Source organism: Pleurodeles waltl, chromosome 2_2, assembly GCF_031143425.1.
Source record: "Pleurodeles waltl isolate 20211129_DDA chromosome 2_2, aPleWal1.hap1.20221129, whole genome shotgun sequence".
In the NCBI taxonomy this organism is placed as follows: Eukaryota; Metazoa; Chordata; class Amphibia; order Caudata; family Salamandridae; genus Pleurodeles; species Pleurodeles waltl.
In genome coordinates this window covers 1,201,257,221-1,201,273,853 of record NC_090439.1, presented here as the reverse complement: position 1 = coordinate 1,201,273,853, position 16,633 = coordinate 1,201,257,221, and the positions used below count along the sequence as shown (strand labels likewise).

The following is a 16,633-nucleotide window of genomic DNA, read 5'->3' as shown; positions in this document are numbered from 1 at the left end:
CACACATTAGATAGATGTTAAATATTGGGAAACTTGTTCTGGATGTCAGAAGATGAATAGTGCCTGCAACATAAAACCACCAATAAGATGAGATAAAACAACAAAACGGTTAATATAGTATGCTCAATGTAACATCTGCTCCCTGCATTTTTTCCTTGTAAACACGCAATTATTTTACACGTAATCAAATATCACTTATAGTAATAGTATCATAACATCATAATATAAGTAATAGAACGTATAAGTAATATCAGATATAGCAATAGTGTCATAATATAAATAATATCACTTACAGTAACAGTGTCATAATATAAATAATATCACATATAGTCATAGTGTCATAATATAAGTAAAATCACTTACAGTAATAGTATCATAATATAAGTAATATCACATATAGTAGTAATATCACAATATAAGTAATATCTCTTATAGTAATAGTATCACAATATAAGTAATATCACATATAGTAGTAATATCACAATATAAGTAATATCTCTTATAGTAATAGTATCACAATATAAGTAATATCACATGTAGTAATAGTGTCATAATATAAGTAATATCACTTACAGTAATAGTATCACAATATAAGTAATATCACATATAGTAATAGTGTCATAATATAAGTAACATCTCTCATAGTAATAGCATCATAATATAAGTAATAACACTTAGAGTAATAGTGTCACAATATAAGTAATATCACTTACAGTAATAGTGTAACAATATAAGTAATATCTTTTATAGTAATAGTATCACAATATAAATAATATCTCTTATAGTAATAGCATCATAATTAAAGTAAAATCACTTATAGTAATAGTGTCACAATATAAGTAATTTCACTTATAGTAATAGTTTCATAATATAACTAATATCACTTATATTATTAGTATCATTTAGGAGATGAGTTATGTGTCGGCTTACATGACATATTGCAATGGTCCATTTCTTCCAAACACACTTCCCTTTCTTTAGGAAAACACTTCTGCACGACTCTCCACGGCGTGAGGGATCGGTCCTCCAAAGGGGAAGTTCCTAGCCCTTGTCGTTCCAGCAGAAACCTCAGCTTCTACTGTCCAGTAGCAGCTTCTTTGCTCCCCCAGCTGGCATTTCCTGGGCATCTGCCCATCTCCGACTTGCTTGTGACTTTTGGACTTGGTCCCCTTGTTCCACAGGTACCCTCGACTGGAAAACCATCGTTGTAGCATTGCTGGTTTGTGTCTTTCCTGCAGAATTCCCCTATCACGACTTCTATGTCCTTTGGGGAACTTTAGTGCACTTTGCACTCATTTTTCATGGTCTTGGGGTGGGCTATTTTTCTAACCCTCACTGTTTTCTTACTGTCCCAGCGACCCTCTACAAGGTCACATAGGTTTGGGGTCCATTCGTGGTTCGCATTCCACTTTTGGAGTATATGGTTTGTGTTGCCCCCATCCCTATGTGTCCCCATTGCATCCTATTGTAACTATACATTGTTTGCACTGTTTTCTAATACTATACTGCATATTTTTGGTATTGTGTACATATATCTTGTGTATATTTGCTATCCTCATACTGAGGGTACTCACTGAGATACTTTTGGCATATTGCCATAAAAATAAAGTACCTTAATTTTTAGTATATCTGTGTGTTGTGTTTTCTTATGATATTGTGCATATGACACCAGTGGAACTGTATGAGCTTCACACGTCTCCTAGTTCAGCCTAAGCTGCTCTGCTAAGCTACCATTATCTATCAGCCTAAGCTGCTAGACACCCTATACACTAATAAGGGATAACTGGGCCTGGTGCAAGGTGCAAGTACCCCTAGGTACTCACTACAAGCCAGTCCAGCCTCCTAAATTGGTTGTGCAGTGGTGGGATAAGTGCTTGCAACTACTTACCACTTTTGTCTATGTTCTTTTCATAAGAGAAAAATATAAAAAACAAGTTCAGTGTATGTACACCTAACCAAAAAGTTTTGCATTTCTTTTCTCACTTCTTTTCTAAAGTGCTGAAAAGTACTTCTAAAACTTTCCAAAAAGTTCTTAAAAAGTTTTTAAAGTTTTTTTTCCTGTCTTTCTAAAAGTTTTGACATTTTTTTTTTCCTTTTTCTGTCACTAAAACACTTTTTAAAATGTCTGGCACAGGCCAAACTGTTGATCTGTCCAAACTTGCTTATGATCACCTTAGCTGGAAAGGAGCAAGGAGTCTCTGCATAAAAAGAGGTTTAAGTGTAGGTAAGAATCCCCCCAGAGAACTGTTGGTTAACATGCTTATAGAACAGGATAAGGCCAGAGGTGCCCCTTCTGTTGAAGAAGTAGCTAATGGTTCCCAATCTGATCCAGGGACTCCCCTAGAAAAAGATTCAGGAAAGAACCTTCCTAGCCTGCCTATTACAAGACAGCCTAGCATAGTTGGTACTGATGTAGAGTCACACCATACTGATAGTGTTGTCTCACATCATAGCAAGAGTGTTGCTTCACATCATAGTAGAAGTGATGTTTTTGTTAACCAAACAGTTAGGATGCCCTCTGTAAGGGATGGTTCTCCTTCTGTACATTCTCACATACTTCTGTTTCAAGGAATGTCCCACCCACCCACCCTGATGACAGATTGTTAGAAAGGGAGCTCAATAGATTGAGAGTGGAACAAACCAGACTGAAGCTCAAGAAGCAACAGCTGGATTTGGATAGACAGTCCTTAGAAGTGGAGAGGGAAAGACAGAAATTGGGTTTAGAAACCCATGGTGGCAGCAGCAGTATTCCCAATAGTCATCCTGCAAAAGAGCATGATTCTAGGAATCTGCACAAGATAGTTCCCCCTTATAAGGAGGGGGTTGACATTAACAAGTGGTTTGCTGCACTTGAGAGGGCCTGTGTTGTACAGGATGTTCCTCAAAGGCAGTGGGCTGCTATCCTATGGCTATCATTTAGTGGAAAGGGTAGGGATAGGCTCTTTACTGTGAAAGAAAGTGATGCCAATAATTTTACAGTTCTTAAGAATGCACTCCTGGATGGTTATGGCTTAACCACTGAACAGTACAGGATGAAGTTCAGAGAGACCAAAAAGGAGTCTTCACAAGACTGGGTTGATTTTGTTGACCATTCAGTGAAGGCCTTGGAGGGGTGGTTACATGGCAGTAAAGTTACTGATTATGAAAGCCTGTATAACTTGATCCTGAGAGAGCATATTCATAATAATTGTGTGTCTGATTTGTTGCACCAGTACTTGGTGGACTCTGATCTGACCTCTCCCCAAGAATTGGGAAAAAAAGGCAGACAAATGGGTCAGAACAAGGGTGAACAGAAAAGTTCATACAAGGGGTGACAAAGATGGCAACAAGAAGAAGGATGGTAAGTCTTCTGACAAGGATGGGGACAAATCTAAAAATGAGTCTTCATCAGGCCCACAAAAACACTCTGGTGGGGGTGGTGGGCCCAAATCCTCTTCAAATCAAAACAAAGAAAAGAAACCATGGTGCTATTTATGTAAAATAAAAGGCCATTGGACAACAGATCCCAGTTGTCCAAAGAAAAGCACCAAGCCTCCTACCACTACAACCCTTGCTGCTACACCTAGTGCCCCTAGTAATAGCAGTGGTGGTGGGAGCAAAAATACTAATAGCCAATCCAAGGGAGTAGCTGGGCTCACTTTTGGTAACTAAGTTGGGTTTGGTCTTGTTAGGGAGACCACAGAGGCTCTGTTAGTCTCTGAGGGGGCTATTGATTTAGCCACCTTAGTTGCTTGTCCCCTTAACATGGATAAGTACAAGCAACTGCCCCTAATAAATGGTGTTGAGGTTCAGGCCTACAGGGACACTGGTGCCAGTGTTACTATGGTAATAGAGAAACTGGTCCACCCTGAACAACACCTACTTAGTCACCAGTACCAAGTAACCAATGCTCACAACAACACACTTAGCCACCCCATGGCTGTTGTAAATCTCAACCTGGGGGGGGGTTACTGGTCTAAAGAAAGTTGTGGTTGCCTCAGATTTACCTGTAGACTGTCTACTAGGGAATGATTTAGAGACATCAGCTTGGTCAGATATGGAGTTGGAGGCCCATGCAGCAATGCTGGGCATCCCAGGGCATATTTTTGCTTTAACCAGGGCTCAGGCCAAAAAGCAAAAAGGACAGGGTGACTTGGATCCTGGAACAATGGACCAAGTGCTCCCTAAAGCTAGGGCTAGTAGAAGTAAATCACTACCTACTATCCCTCCCTCTACAGTGGATTCTACTTCTGAGGAAGAAGAATTTCCACCCTGTGCAGAACCTACACCAGAGGAGCTGGAAGCAGACACTGCTGAGCTTTTGGGTGAAGGGGGGCCTGCCAGGGAGGAGCTGAGTGTGGCACAGCATACCTGTCCCACACTAGAGGGTCTAAGACAGCAAGCTATCAAACAAGCAAATGGGGATGTCAGTGACTCTCACAGAGTTTACTGGGAGGACAACCTCTTGTACACTGAAGGAAGGGATCCTAAACCTGGAACTGCCAGGAGGTTAGTGATTCCTCAGGAGTACAGAAAGTTCCTCCTAACTCTTGCTCACGACATTCCCTTAGCTGGATATCTGGGACAAATGAAAACTTGGGACAGGTTTGTTCCCTTGTTTCATTGGCCTAGAATGTCAGAGGACACAAAAGAATTTTGTAAGTCCTGTGAAACCTGTCAAGCCAGTGGCAAGACAGGTGGCACCCCAATGGCACCCCTTATTCCACTGCCTGTGGTTGGGGTTCCCTTTGAAAGGGTAGGGGTTAACATAGTTGGCCCCCTTGACCCTCCTACTGCTTCAGGCAATAGGTTTATCTAGGTGGTAGTGGACCATGCCACCAGATATCCTGAAGCAATTCCTCTAAGGACCAATACAGCACCTGCAGTGGCAAAGGCCCTCCTGGGAATATTTTCCAGGGTGGGCTTCCCAAAGGAGGTAGTATCAGACAGGGGAAGCAATTTAATGTCTGCTTACTTAAAGGCCATTTGGAAGGAGTGTGGAGTAACATACAAGTTCACTACACCCTATCATCCACAAACAAATGGACTGGTAGAGAGATTTAACAAAACTCTCAAAGGCATGATTATGGGACTCCCTGAAAAACTCTGCAGGAGATGGGATATCCTTTTACCATGCCTCCTTTTTGCTTACAGGGAGGTACCCCAGAAAGGAGTGGGCTTCAGCCCCTTTGAACTCCTCTTTGGACACCCTGTGAGAGGTCCTCTAACACTTGTTAAGGAGGGTTGGGAACAACCTTTAAAAGCTCCAAAGCAAGACATAGTGGACTATGTGCTTGGCCTCAGATCTAGGATGGCTGAGTACATGAAAAAGGCCAGTAAAAACCTTCAGGCCAGCCAAGAGCTCCAAAAGCAATGGCATGAACAGAAGGCTGTTTTGGTTCAGTACCAACCAGGGCAGAAAGTGTGGGTCTTGGAGCCTGTGGCCCCAAGAGCACTCCAAGATAAATGGAGTGGACCCCACATAATTGTTGAAAAGAAGGGTGAAGTCACCTACTTAGTTGACTTAGGCACTGCCAGGAGTCCCCTTAGGGTGCTCCATGTCAATCGCCTGAAACCCTACTATGACAGGGCTGATCTCACCCTGCTCATGGCAACTGATGAGGGACAAGAAGAAGAGAGTGACCCTCTCCCTGATCTCTTCTCTTCCACAGAGCAAGATGCTCTAGTGGAAGGTGTAGTTTTGGCGGATTGTCTCACTGCTGAGCAGAGAGACCATTGCATAAATCTCCTGGGTCAGTTTTCTGAACTCTGTGCCAGGTACCACTTCTTGGTGTGTGCACACTATAGATACTGGAGACAGCTTGCCTGTCAAGAGTAAGATCTATAGGCAGCCTGACCATGTCAGAGACTGCATAAAGCAAGAGGTGCAGAAAATCTTAGAACTGGGAGTGGTTGAGCACTCTGAAAGTCCATGGGCTTCTCCTGTGGTACTTGTACCAAAACCCCATTCCAAGGATGGAAAGAAGGAAATGCGGTTTTGTGTTGACTACAGAGGTCTCAACCAGGTAACCAAAACTGATGCTCACCCTATACCCAGGGCAGATGAGCTCATAGATACACTGGCATCTGCCAAGTATCTAAGCACTTTTGACTTGACTGCAGGGTATTGGCAGATCAAATTATCAGAAGATGCAAAAGCAAAAACTGCATTTTCAACCATTGGAGGACATTACCAATTCACAGTAATGCCTTTTGGATTGAAAAATGCACCTGCCACTTTTCAGAGGTTGGTGAATGCAGTCCTGCAAGGGCTGGAAGCTTTTAGTGCAGCATATCTGGACGATATAGCTGTCTTTAGCTCCAGTTGGGATGATCACCTGGTCCACCTATGGAAAGTTTTGGAGGCCCTGCAAAAGGCAGGCCTCACTATCAAGGCTTCAAAGTGCCAGATAGGGCAGGCGAAGGTGGTTTATCTGGGACACCTGGTTGGTGGAGACCAGATTGCACCACTTCAGGGGAAAATCCAAGCTATTATAGATTGGGTTCCCCCTACTACTCAGACCCAGGTGAGAGCCTTTTTAGGCTTCACTGGGTATTACAGGAGGTTCATTAAGAACTATGGCTCCATTGCAGCCCCTCTTAATGACCTCACATCCAAGAAAATGCCTAAGAAGGTATTGTGGACAGCTAGCTGTCAGAAAGCTTTTGAGGAGCTGAAGCAGGCCATGCGCTCTGCACCTGTCCTGAAAAGCCCTTGTTACTCTAAAAAATTCTATGTCCAAACTGATGCATCTGAATTAGGAGTAGGGGCAGTCCTACCACAACTTAATTCTGAGGGCCAGGATCAACCTGTTGCTTTTATTAGTAGGAGGTTGACCCCTAGAGAAAAGCGTTGGTCTGCCATAGAGAGGGAGGCCTTTGCTGTGGTCTGGACACTGAAGACGTTGAGGCCATACCTGTTTGGCACTCACTTCATTGTTCAGACAGACCACAAACCTCTACTTTGGCTAAAACAAATGAAAGGTGAAAACCCTAAATTGTTGAGGTGGTCCATATCTCTACAGGGAATGGACTATACAGTGGAACATAGACCTGGGAGTACCCACTCCAATGCAGATGGACTCTCCAGATATTTCCACTTAGACAATGAAGACTCATCAGGTCATGGCTAGCCTTATTCTCCTTCGTTTGGGGGAGGTTTTGTAGGAAAGTACCATCTTGCCTGGCATTTTACCCCCATATTTCACTGTATATATGTTGTTTTAGTGTATGTGTCACTGGGACCCTGCCAGCCAGGGCCCCAGTGCTCATAAGTGTGCCCTGTATGTGTTCCCTGTGTCATGACTAACTGTCTCACTGAGGCTCTGCTAACCAGAACCTCAGTGGTTATGCTCCCTCTGCTTTCCAAATTGTCACTTACAGGCTAGTGACCAATTTCACCAATTCACATTGGCATACTGGTGCACCCATACAATTCCCTAGTATATGGTACTGAGGTACCCAGGGTATTGGGGTTCCAGGAGATCCCTATGGGCTGCAGCATTTCTTTTACCACCCATAGGGAGCTCTGACAATTCTTACACAGGCCTGCCAGTGCAGCCTGAGTGAAATAACGTTATTTCACAGCCATTTACCACTGCACTTAAGTAACTTATAAGTCACCTATATGTCTAACCTTCACCTGGTGAAGGTTGGGTGCAAAGTTACTTAGCGTGTGGGTACCCTGGCACTAGCCAAGGTGCCCCCACATCGTTCAGGGAAAATTCCCCAGACATTGTGAGTGCGGGGACACCATTGCATGCGTGCACTACACATAGGTCACTACCTATGTGTAGATTCACAATGGTAACTCCGAACATGGCCATCTAACATGTCTAAGATCATGGAATTGTCCCCCCAGTACCATTCTGGTACTTGGGGGACAATTCCATGATCCCCCGTGTCTCTTGCACTGTACCCGGGTACTGCCAAACTACCTTTCCGGGGTCTCCACTGCAGCTGCTGCTGTTGCTAACCCCTCAGAAAAGTTTCTGCCCTCCTGGGGTCCAGGCAGCCCTGGCCCAGGAAGGCATTACATAAGATTTCCTCTGAGAGAGGGTGTTACACCCTCTCCCTTTGGAAATAGCTGTGAAGGGCTGGGGAGGAGAAGCCTCCCCCAGCATCAGGAAATGCTTTGATGGGCACCGATGGTGCCCATCTCAGCATAAGCCAGCCTACACGGGTTCAGGGATCCTCCAGCCCTGCTCTGGTGTGAAACTGGACAAAGGAAAGGGGAGTGGCCACTCCCCTGACCTGCACCTCTCAGGGGAGGTGCCCAGAGCTCCTCCAGTGTGTCCCAGACCTCTGCCATCTTGGAAACAGAGGTGTTGGGGGCACACTGGACTGCTCTGAGTGGCTGGTGCCAGCAGGTGAAGTCAGAGACCCCTCCTGATAGGTGCTTACCTCTTTCAGTAGCCAAGCCTCCTTTCTCAGTAGCCAAACCTCCTTTTCTGGCTATATAGGTTCTCTCCCTTGGGCTATTCCTCAGATAACGAATGCAAGAGCTCGATTTTACTGTGGCAAAAGTACCAGCTGCAGTCTGGCTAAGTTATGGTGTTACCATTCTGCCTATTACAATACTTCGATTCCCATCCTGCTTGAAACACATTATTGGAGGCAGGCATGAAAAGCTAGCCAATAGCTACATTTAGGAGCTGCAGGAGCTACCCCTTTCGTACAAATGTTTCAAAGGCATGAAAGAGGTCTTTTTTAATGGCAGCAAATGTGACTTCTGTGAGTCATTCAATGGTTTCCTTGCACAATGCATGCAACACTTCTGAAGCAAATTTAGCCTGTTACCTGAAGGGAGTTCCTGTCCTCTTAATCCAACCAGCGTTCCAGTTGCTCTCTCATGGAAGTTATGTGATTATAATGGAGAGAGCTGTTGCAGAATGCAAGCCAGAATTGCTTACGTAGTTTTGGTCTCCAAAATTGTAACTTGTTTTGGTAAAGTACATTTTCCCCCTCCACAACAGATTAAATTAGCAGACATCTGGCCTCAAATTGTTACCGCCAATGTATATTTTGACAAGCTGAGCAGACTAAAAGCTCTATTGTTTCAAAAACATGTAGTGCTGACATCTGCCTGCAAGTCCTATGCGCTCCAAGTAGCAAGGTCATCCGCGTAAATATAGTCTCTTTTAAACACAAACTTTCCCAGACACTTTAGTGAACTTGTGGAAGAATATTTAATGCATCCAATACTGCCCGGATCGTACACTTTTTTAAGGCAGTTGGTCCTGGGTTTGTCAGCACCTTCTTATCTATATTTGCAATAATACCTTCAGCCATACATTCAATATTATCAGGTGTTTTCGGGGGATTCCTAATTACTTTGGCCTTAATTGGTGTCATTCTGCTGTTGCTATTTTTCATTCTCAATGGCTGCCACATCCCAACAAGGACAAGGATGACTGATGGCGCTTTCACCAGCGCAACTGTGTCGTGAACACATGATGCAGTATTTCAGCGCAACACTCCTTGAGGAACTGGAGTGCAACTGGTCTCTGTTATTTAGACCAGTACTGTGTGCAGCCTGTGTTTCATTGCCTTTGTGGCATTTTCCAATATGCACCACAACTGTGTCTTAGTATATACAGAGCCAACTTCCTACACCCAGCTTTGGAAATCCTCGACTCCCCACTCTTTGTCATCTTAGCATAATGATCTTAAACACTTGCCTCAGTGGAAAGTACCTCCTTATGTAGAGAAGAAAAATGGTGTCTCTGTTGGATTCCAGTCACTGAGCTATGGGATGCCTTGCAACTTGAATACAAAGTGATGATTTCTAATGATGATCTCCCATCCTGAAGGGATAGGTACCTGACAGGAGACACTGTGAGGTGCAGTTGCACCCCCCTTCTTCTCCCTGCTGCACATGCTGCAAGTGGCTCTGGTTTCTAACTCTTCACCCCCCACTGATAAACCACTGTAACACAGAACAATATCATGCTCCAGCCTCCTTCCTGTGAGCTGTATCCACAGTCATCTCCATCACACTGCTTCTCTTCATATATTGTTATTTCAGACTAATCATTATCCCCGGAGCTGTTACTGTTTTTTGCTTTACAGTTCTCAGGAAATGATGACCTGTTCATACAAAGATACTTGATTGTAAAAGTATCTGCCACGATTTCCCAGTACTATCTAAATATCAATAAACATGGTTTTGAAAAGAAAGGAATGGATGTTCAGGCAGTTTGCTGATCAAGGTTAATGTTTTTTCTAAATTGAGGACCCAGATTTAACTCTGTCTATAAGTAGTTCCTCAATGATTCAATTAAGTCCTTCCTCATGCAGATATTGTGTCTGATCCCTTAGTAGAAATGCTATCTCAGTACCCAGTGCAATTCTGGTCAGAGTATAAAGAGCCAGATGTATCATGCATGTTTGCAGTCACAAGTGGCCCGATCATCCCATTTGCGACCTCAAAAATACATTTTGGTATGTATGAATTCCAATTTAGTAACATGTTACCGAATTGCAAATTGGAATTGCAACTACTTACCGATTCAATATTAGAAAGGGGGTTGTCGAGGGCATCCCTTCCTAGTACGGAATAGCAGTGGTATGCAGGAATGTTTTGTGACCGAAATGCGGTTGCAAAACATTCGTATTTTACAACCTACTTAAATTAGGTGGTAACCCATTTTTACATGGGACCCCCCTCATGTGAATGCATGTAAAAACAATTTTTAAGAGTAGGCAGTGGTCCCGCAGAACACTGCCTACTCTTAAAAAATTAAATGAAAACTTTTAATTTTTCTTTTTTAAACGCATCTCGTTTTCCTTTAAGAAAAATGGGTTGCATTTGAAACAAAAAGATAGCTTTATTTGAAAGCATTCACGGACATGGTGGTTTGCTGAGCAGAGTAATTTTAACATTTCCAAATAGGTCGCAAATTGTGACATACCTCAGGAATATTAATGAGGTAGGTCACTTTGAGACCCATTAGAAAACTCAAAATGAAACTCCACGAATTTCATACATTAGAATACTGATTACCTAATTGTGATTCACAGGAATTCACAGTTCAGTAATCACAATTTAATAAAATGATACATCTGGCCCAAGGTTCCCGTTTCCATCTGAAAATCCTGCTGGGGAAGTTGCAGCAACAAGAGAATTTAGAAATCCTCCAATTGACCTTGAACAGTGACATCTGAGGTTCATCATTCCCTGTGATAAACATTGTCGCCGGGTCTGGGAGACCATAAGTGATTTCCTATTTCTTCAGGCGTGATTTAGGGTCCAAGAACTTCTTCTGTTTGGGACTGGTGTCAACAGAGCAATCTGCGAAGATGGATTTAGTTACCACTCTTTGTCTGGAGGATAGTTTTCATGTGTTGATGCTGCAGTAGACAGGCAGTTACGGGATGTGGTCTGTTCGAGGCCTTTTATAGTTGTCTGGTGGATCCAAGGCACCCTCTGGAACTCTACTGGGATTTTGAATCGTATGTTTTTGCACATTGAGGAACAAATCTGTCAGGAAGTTTAACAAGTCATATTTTTCTGTGGTTTCCACCACACCATATATCCTGATGTTATTATAGAGTGAGCCGTCTTCCATATCATTAATCAAGCACTTTTTCTAAACTAGACATCCTCTCCACCTTCTAGCACTTTATGCATTTAATCACTGACTGCCTTTATAGGTTTCTCAGTTGAGTCCATCTGTTTCTTTTTCTTTCCAGCCTATATCATTAAACTGAATGCAACAATGTCCAAACCCCTGGATTTGACCTCATTCAACATTTATGTTAGCAATAACTAGGATAATGGATCATATTTCTTTCATGATGAATTTCATGATGAAGTCTTGTGTAAATGTAAGCATCTATCATGATGTTTTTCTAGTTACTTGTTTATTGATGCCTAGAAGTGCTTCTGGAACTAGAAGTGATGTGCTGGTCATTGCACATACATGTGTTGCAGGTGGAAAAATTCCAGGGCTGTGACATGTAATCGATTATGTGTGTATGCGCAGGCATATATAGTTGCAATGTTTTTACAATGGACGTTATGGTCTTTGATCTATGGTAGTCAATCCCAAGGGTCTCAATATTATTCATTTCTGTTTTCTTTAGATTTAGCGAATATGATAGAAGGTTACTTTTGTATTCATAGTAATATATTCTCAAAATCATGTGGAAATAAATGCTTTACCACGTTATGAAATAAAATAGTTTGAAACAGCAGAAATGACTGATTTTGTTTGCTTTTTATTGTAGACATGGAAAACTGTATGCAGTGCCCTGAGGACCAGTGGCCGAATGCCAAGAAGGATGGATGCAACAAAAGGGTCATTGTTTTCCTCTCATATAGTGATACACTTGGCGTAATTTTGTTCACTGTGGCCATTATCTTCTTTGCTGTCACTGTTGGAGTGCTGGGAATCTTTCTCAGACACCGGGACACCCCAATAGTGAAGGCTAATAACCGTGATCTCAGCTACACACTCCTCACTGCCCTAATTTTGGCTTTTCTATGCTCCCTCCTATTTATTGGACGGCCTGCGACATGGACCTGTCTGATCCAACAAGCTGCATTTGGGATTATTTTTACTGTTGCTGTGTCTTGTGTTTTAGCAAAAACCATCACTGTTGTCATTGCCTTTAATGCCACAAGGCCTGGGAGCAGATTAAGTAGGTGGCTGGGATCCCGGGTGTCCGGCTCTATTGTCCTCTTCTGCACACTAGGAGAAGTGACAATCTGTCTCTCTTGGCTGCTCACAGCTCCACCTCACCCTGGCACTGACACACAGTCTGAGACTGGGAAGATGATCCTGCAGTGTGACCAGGGCTCTGTCACTGCCTTCTACAGTGTGATTGGGTACATGGGACTGTTGGCCTTGGCCAGCTTCATTGTGGCCTTCTTAGCCAGGAACCTCCCGGATAAATTCAATGAGGCCAAGCTCATCACATTCAGCATGCTGGTGTTCTGCAGTGTCTGGGTCTCTTTCTTTCCAGCCTATATCAGCACTAAAGGCAAGTACATGGTGGCCGTGGAGATCTTCGCCATCTTGGCTTCTAGTGCTGGACTGTTGGGCTGCATATTCATCCCCAAATGTTACACCATTCTGTTCAGACAGGATATCAACACCAGAGAACACCTAACTTCACATACTCATTAGTAGTTTCATGTTGGAGCTGAAATTGACCAAATTCAATATTAAAGATTAAAATGCTGTATTTCTGGAGGGTTTTAAAGCAATGTATCATGCGTTTGTACAACCATTTGACTGCTTGCTGTAAAGCATTAGTACCTCCAGTAATAGAAGCTAGTTTTTATGGATAGCAGCTGTGGATGGTTTTGGGTCCTTTCTGTTCTTGTATGCTTCAATGGTTTTATTTGTTTTAATATCATTTTGGTATCTGAGTTTAGTTTGATTTCCACAAATGAACATCTGCACCATCCCGAAAGAGGGGAATTGTTAAAGATTTCAAAGTTACCAGAAGAGGAGCCCTCTGAACCACAGGCATCAAACATATGCAACCCAGAACATGCTCAGCATAGCATCCGTTCTGTGGTGGCTGGTGACATTTGAAAGTGGTGGGGCGTAAAAATTGTGAATGAGTGTTATGTTGCCAGCAAGTAATGCAAGCAAGCCTGATGGACAAAAAGGAGTTTGTGGGGTTCTTCCCCCAAGAACATTTTTAAACAAGAGCAGCAAATGGATTATTTCAAAGCACATTTGAGAAGGGGAGATTGTGAACATGTAGTCTAAAAGTATTTAAACACATTAAAAATTGTCCCTTTCTCTCACTGCATTAAATATGGTCAACAGTTACTGTAGTCTGCAAATTGTAAAATGTGACAAATAGTGTTTTTAATTATCCTACGTGCACATAGAGCTGTCTCTCTGCACTACACCTGACTGGTAAAACTGAAAGATCTTCATGCCATATTGATGATCTCATAACAAGACTGGTCATTGTAGAATGATTCCCGGGCACAGATGCATCCGTGTGATGAGTGACACGAGTGAGGCGCCAATCCCAGGTCAGACACCATTTATTAGTGGTGGGGGAGCCAAGAAAATAACAGGGAGGGCTGACCCAAGGGTGTGGTTTGTCCCCTGCACATGACCAAAAAAAAAATATACATATATTTGCTATGTAAATGATGGAACAAACAGGATGTAAAATATGAAATCTCATCAACATTCAAAAAGTGTATTTCTTTAAAGTATAGAGACTTTGACACTGATAAGGCACATAGGAGTACTGTGTACTTTTTGTAAAACTGGTAGTCTGATCTCACACATTTGAGAGTGCTATCATAAGCAATAATGAAGGAAAAATAGTTCTGGTAAAATAAAACATTTACCGACAGTCACACAGTTTAAGCAGGGAAGCCCTGATTCATCCAGCTTTTCTGGTTTCATTTTGTACACATCAGCCAGGAAAACCTCAGAAAGCTTTAATGGCAATACTGTGGGTCCTCTAAGGAGCCCCCAGAGGGCATGGAATCATTCAACCAATATTTGCAAAAGTATTGGGGTATGATTCAAACATGTTTGATACAAAACATGCCTATGTTCAGAGTTACCATTAGGTAGCTGGACATAGGCATTGACACATGTCCAGTACACGCATAAAATGGCATCCCCACACTCATGAAGTCCTGGAAAATGGGGATGGAGTTTGTGGAGACACCTCAGCTAGTGCAGGGGTGCCCTCACAGAGGTACTTTACACCCTACCCTCTGGGCTAGAAGGGCCCGCCATAGCGGTGACTTATAGTGACCTGGTGCAATGGCAGGCCTGCAGAACACTTTGGGCTCCCTATTGGTGGGATCATATATGCTTCAGCGCATAGGGATCCCCTGGTGCACCAATGCCCTGGGTACCTCGGCACCATATACAAGGGACTTTCATAGGGGCACCAGTGTACCAAATGTGGGATGAAATACAGGGTTGCAGGAAGCAGCTCTCAATTGGATTCTCTCTTTTTAAAGGACAGATACAATCTGTTGGACTCTCCTCCTTTAATTCTCCTGAAGTTCATCTGAATTGTGGGGTGCCACAAGGTTCTTCACTTTCCCCCATCTGTCCAATCTGTACATGCGTCCTCTGATTCACTCTCTCAAAAACATGAAATACAAAATCTTTAACTCTGCTGACGGCTTGCAACTCATATTTACGATTGATAATTGTAGGAGGCTGGCCTGGCTTGTTCTGGGTACCAAAGGTACTTACACCTTGTGCCAGGTCCAGTTATCCCTCATTAGTAGAATAGAGGTGTTTCTAGCAGCTTAGGCTGATGGAAGGTATCTATGGCAAAGCAGCTTAGGCTGAACTAGGAGACATGTAAAGCTCCTACTATACCACTTATATCATATGCACAATATTATAAGAAAACACAATACACAGAATTACTAAAAATAAAGGTACTTTATTTTTATGACAATATGCCACAAGCATCTCAGTGAGTACCCTCAGTAAGAAAGTAAGTAATATATCAAAGTTATATGTACACAAACCACAAATAGGTAAGTAAGTGTCAAAAAAGTAATGCAAACAGTGTAGAATTACAATAGGTTGCAATAGGCAAGCATAGGTCTAGGGGCAACACAAACCATATACTCCAAAAGTGGAAAGCCTATTGTGAAGCGCTCTGACACCTTCGGGTAAAGTCCGCGCTATATAAAAACGCATTAAATAAAATAAATAAAATAAAAAAGCGAATCACAAATGGACCCCAGACCTATGGGAGCTTGTAGAGGGTCACTGGGACTGTAAGGAAACAGTCAGGGTGTCCAAGATACCCCACCCCAAGACCCCGAAAAGTAAGAGTAAAGTACACCTACTACCCCAAAAGAGCACAATAGTCGTGATAGGGGGATTCTGCAAGAACCACCAAACACCAGTGGTGCACTGAAGATGGATTCCTGGACCTGAGGACCTGCAAAGCAAGAGGACCAAGTCCAATAGTCGCAAAAGTGTCCAGGGGGGGCAGGAGCACAGAAAACCCCGGATGAAGGTGCAAGGAAGCTGCCTCTGGATGGAAGAAGCTTGGACTTCTGCAAGAAAGAAGAGGACTAGGGACTTCTCCTTTGGAGGAAAGATGTCACACATCGCGATGAAGCTTACAGAGGTATTCCCACGCAAAAATACCAGAAACAAGCCTTGCTAGCTGCAAGGGTCGCAGTAGAGGTTTTTGGGTGCTGCTTAGGACCAGGAAGGACCAGGATGTCACCACTTGGAGGAGGAGAAAGGGGGACGCTCAGCAACTCAGAGAGCCCTCACAGAAGCAGACAGCTCCCGCAGAAGTACCAGAACAGGAACTTGGAAGATTTGTGAACTGGAGTCTATGCAGAGTTACAAAAGAGGGTCCCATAACGACGGAGGCCAACTCAGCGGGTTGTGCACTGCAGGATAGATTGCTGGGGACCCAGGCTAGGCTGTGCATGAAGGAAAGCCTGGAAGAGTGCATAGAAGCCGGAACAGCTGCAAATCACGCAGTACACAGGTTTTCAGTCTAGCGTTGGGAGGCAAGGACTTACCTCCACCAAACTTGGACTGAAGAGTCAATGGACTGTGTGAGTCACTTGGACAGAGTTGCTCTGATCCAGGGACCATGCTCATCAGGATGAGAGGGGACCCAGAGGACCGGTGATGCAGTCTTTTGGTGCCTGCGTTAGCAGGTGGAA

General features: G+C 43.2%; 1 protein-coding gene across 1 annotated transcript in view; it reads left to right on the top strand.

The window, feature by feature from the left end:
• The window catches only part of LOC138279491 (vomeronasal type-2 receptor 26-like), a 139,825-nt gene extending 126,713 nt beyond the window's left edge, over positions 1-13,112 (top strand). The window contains exon 7 of the mRNA XM_069219407.1: positions 12,211-13,112. Coding sequence (XP_069075508.1) covers positions 12,211-13,112 — 902 coding nt within the window. The remainder of the gene's footprint in view (positions 1-12,210) is intronic.
• Positions 13,113-16,633: the final 3,521 nt, after the last annotated feature.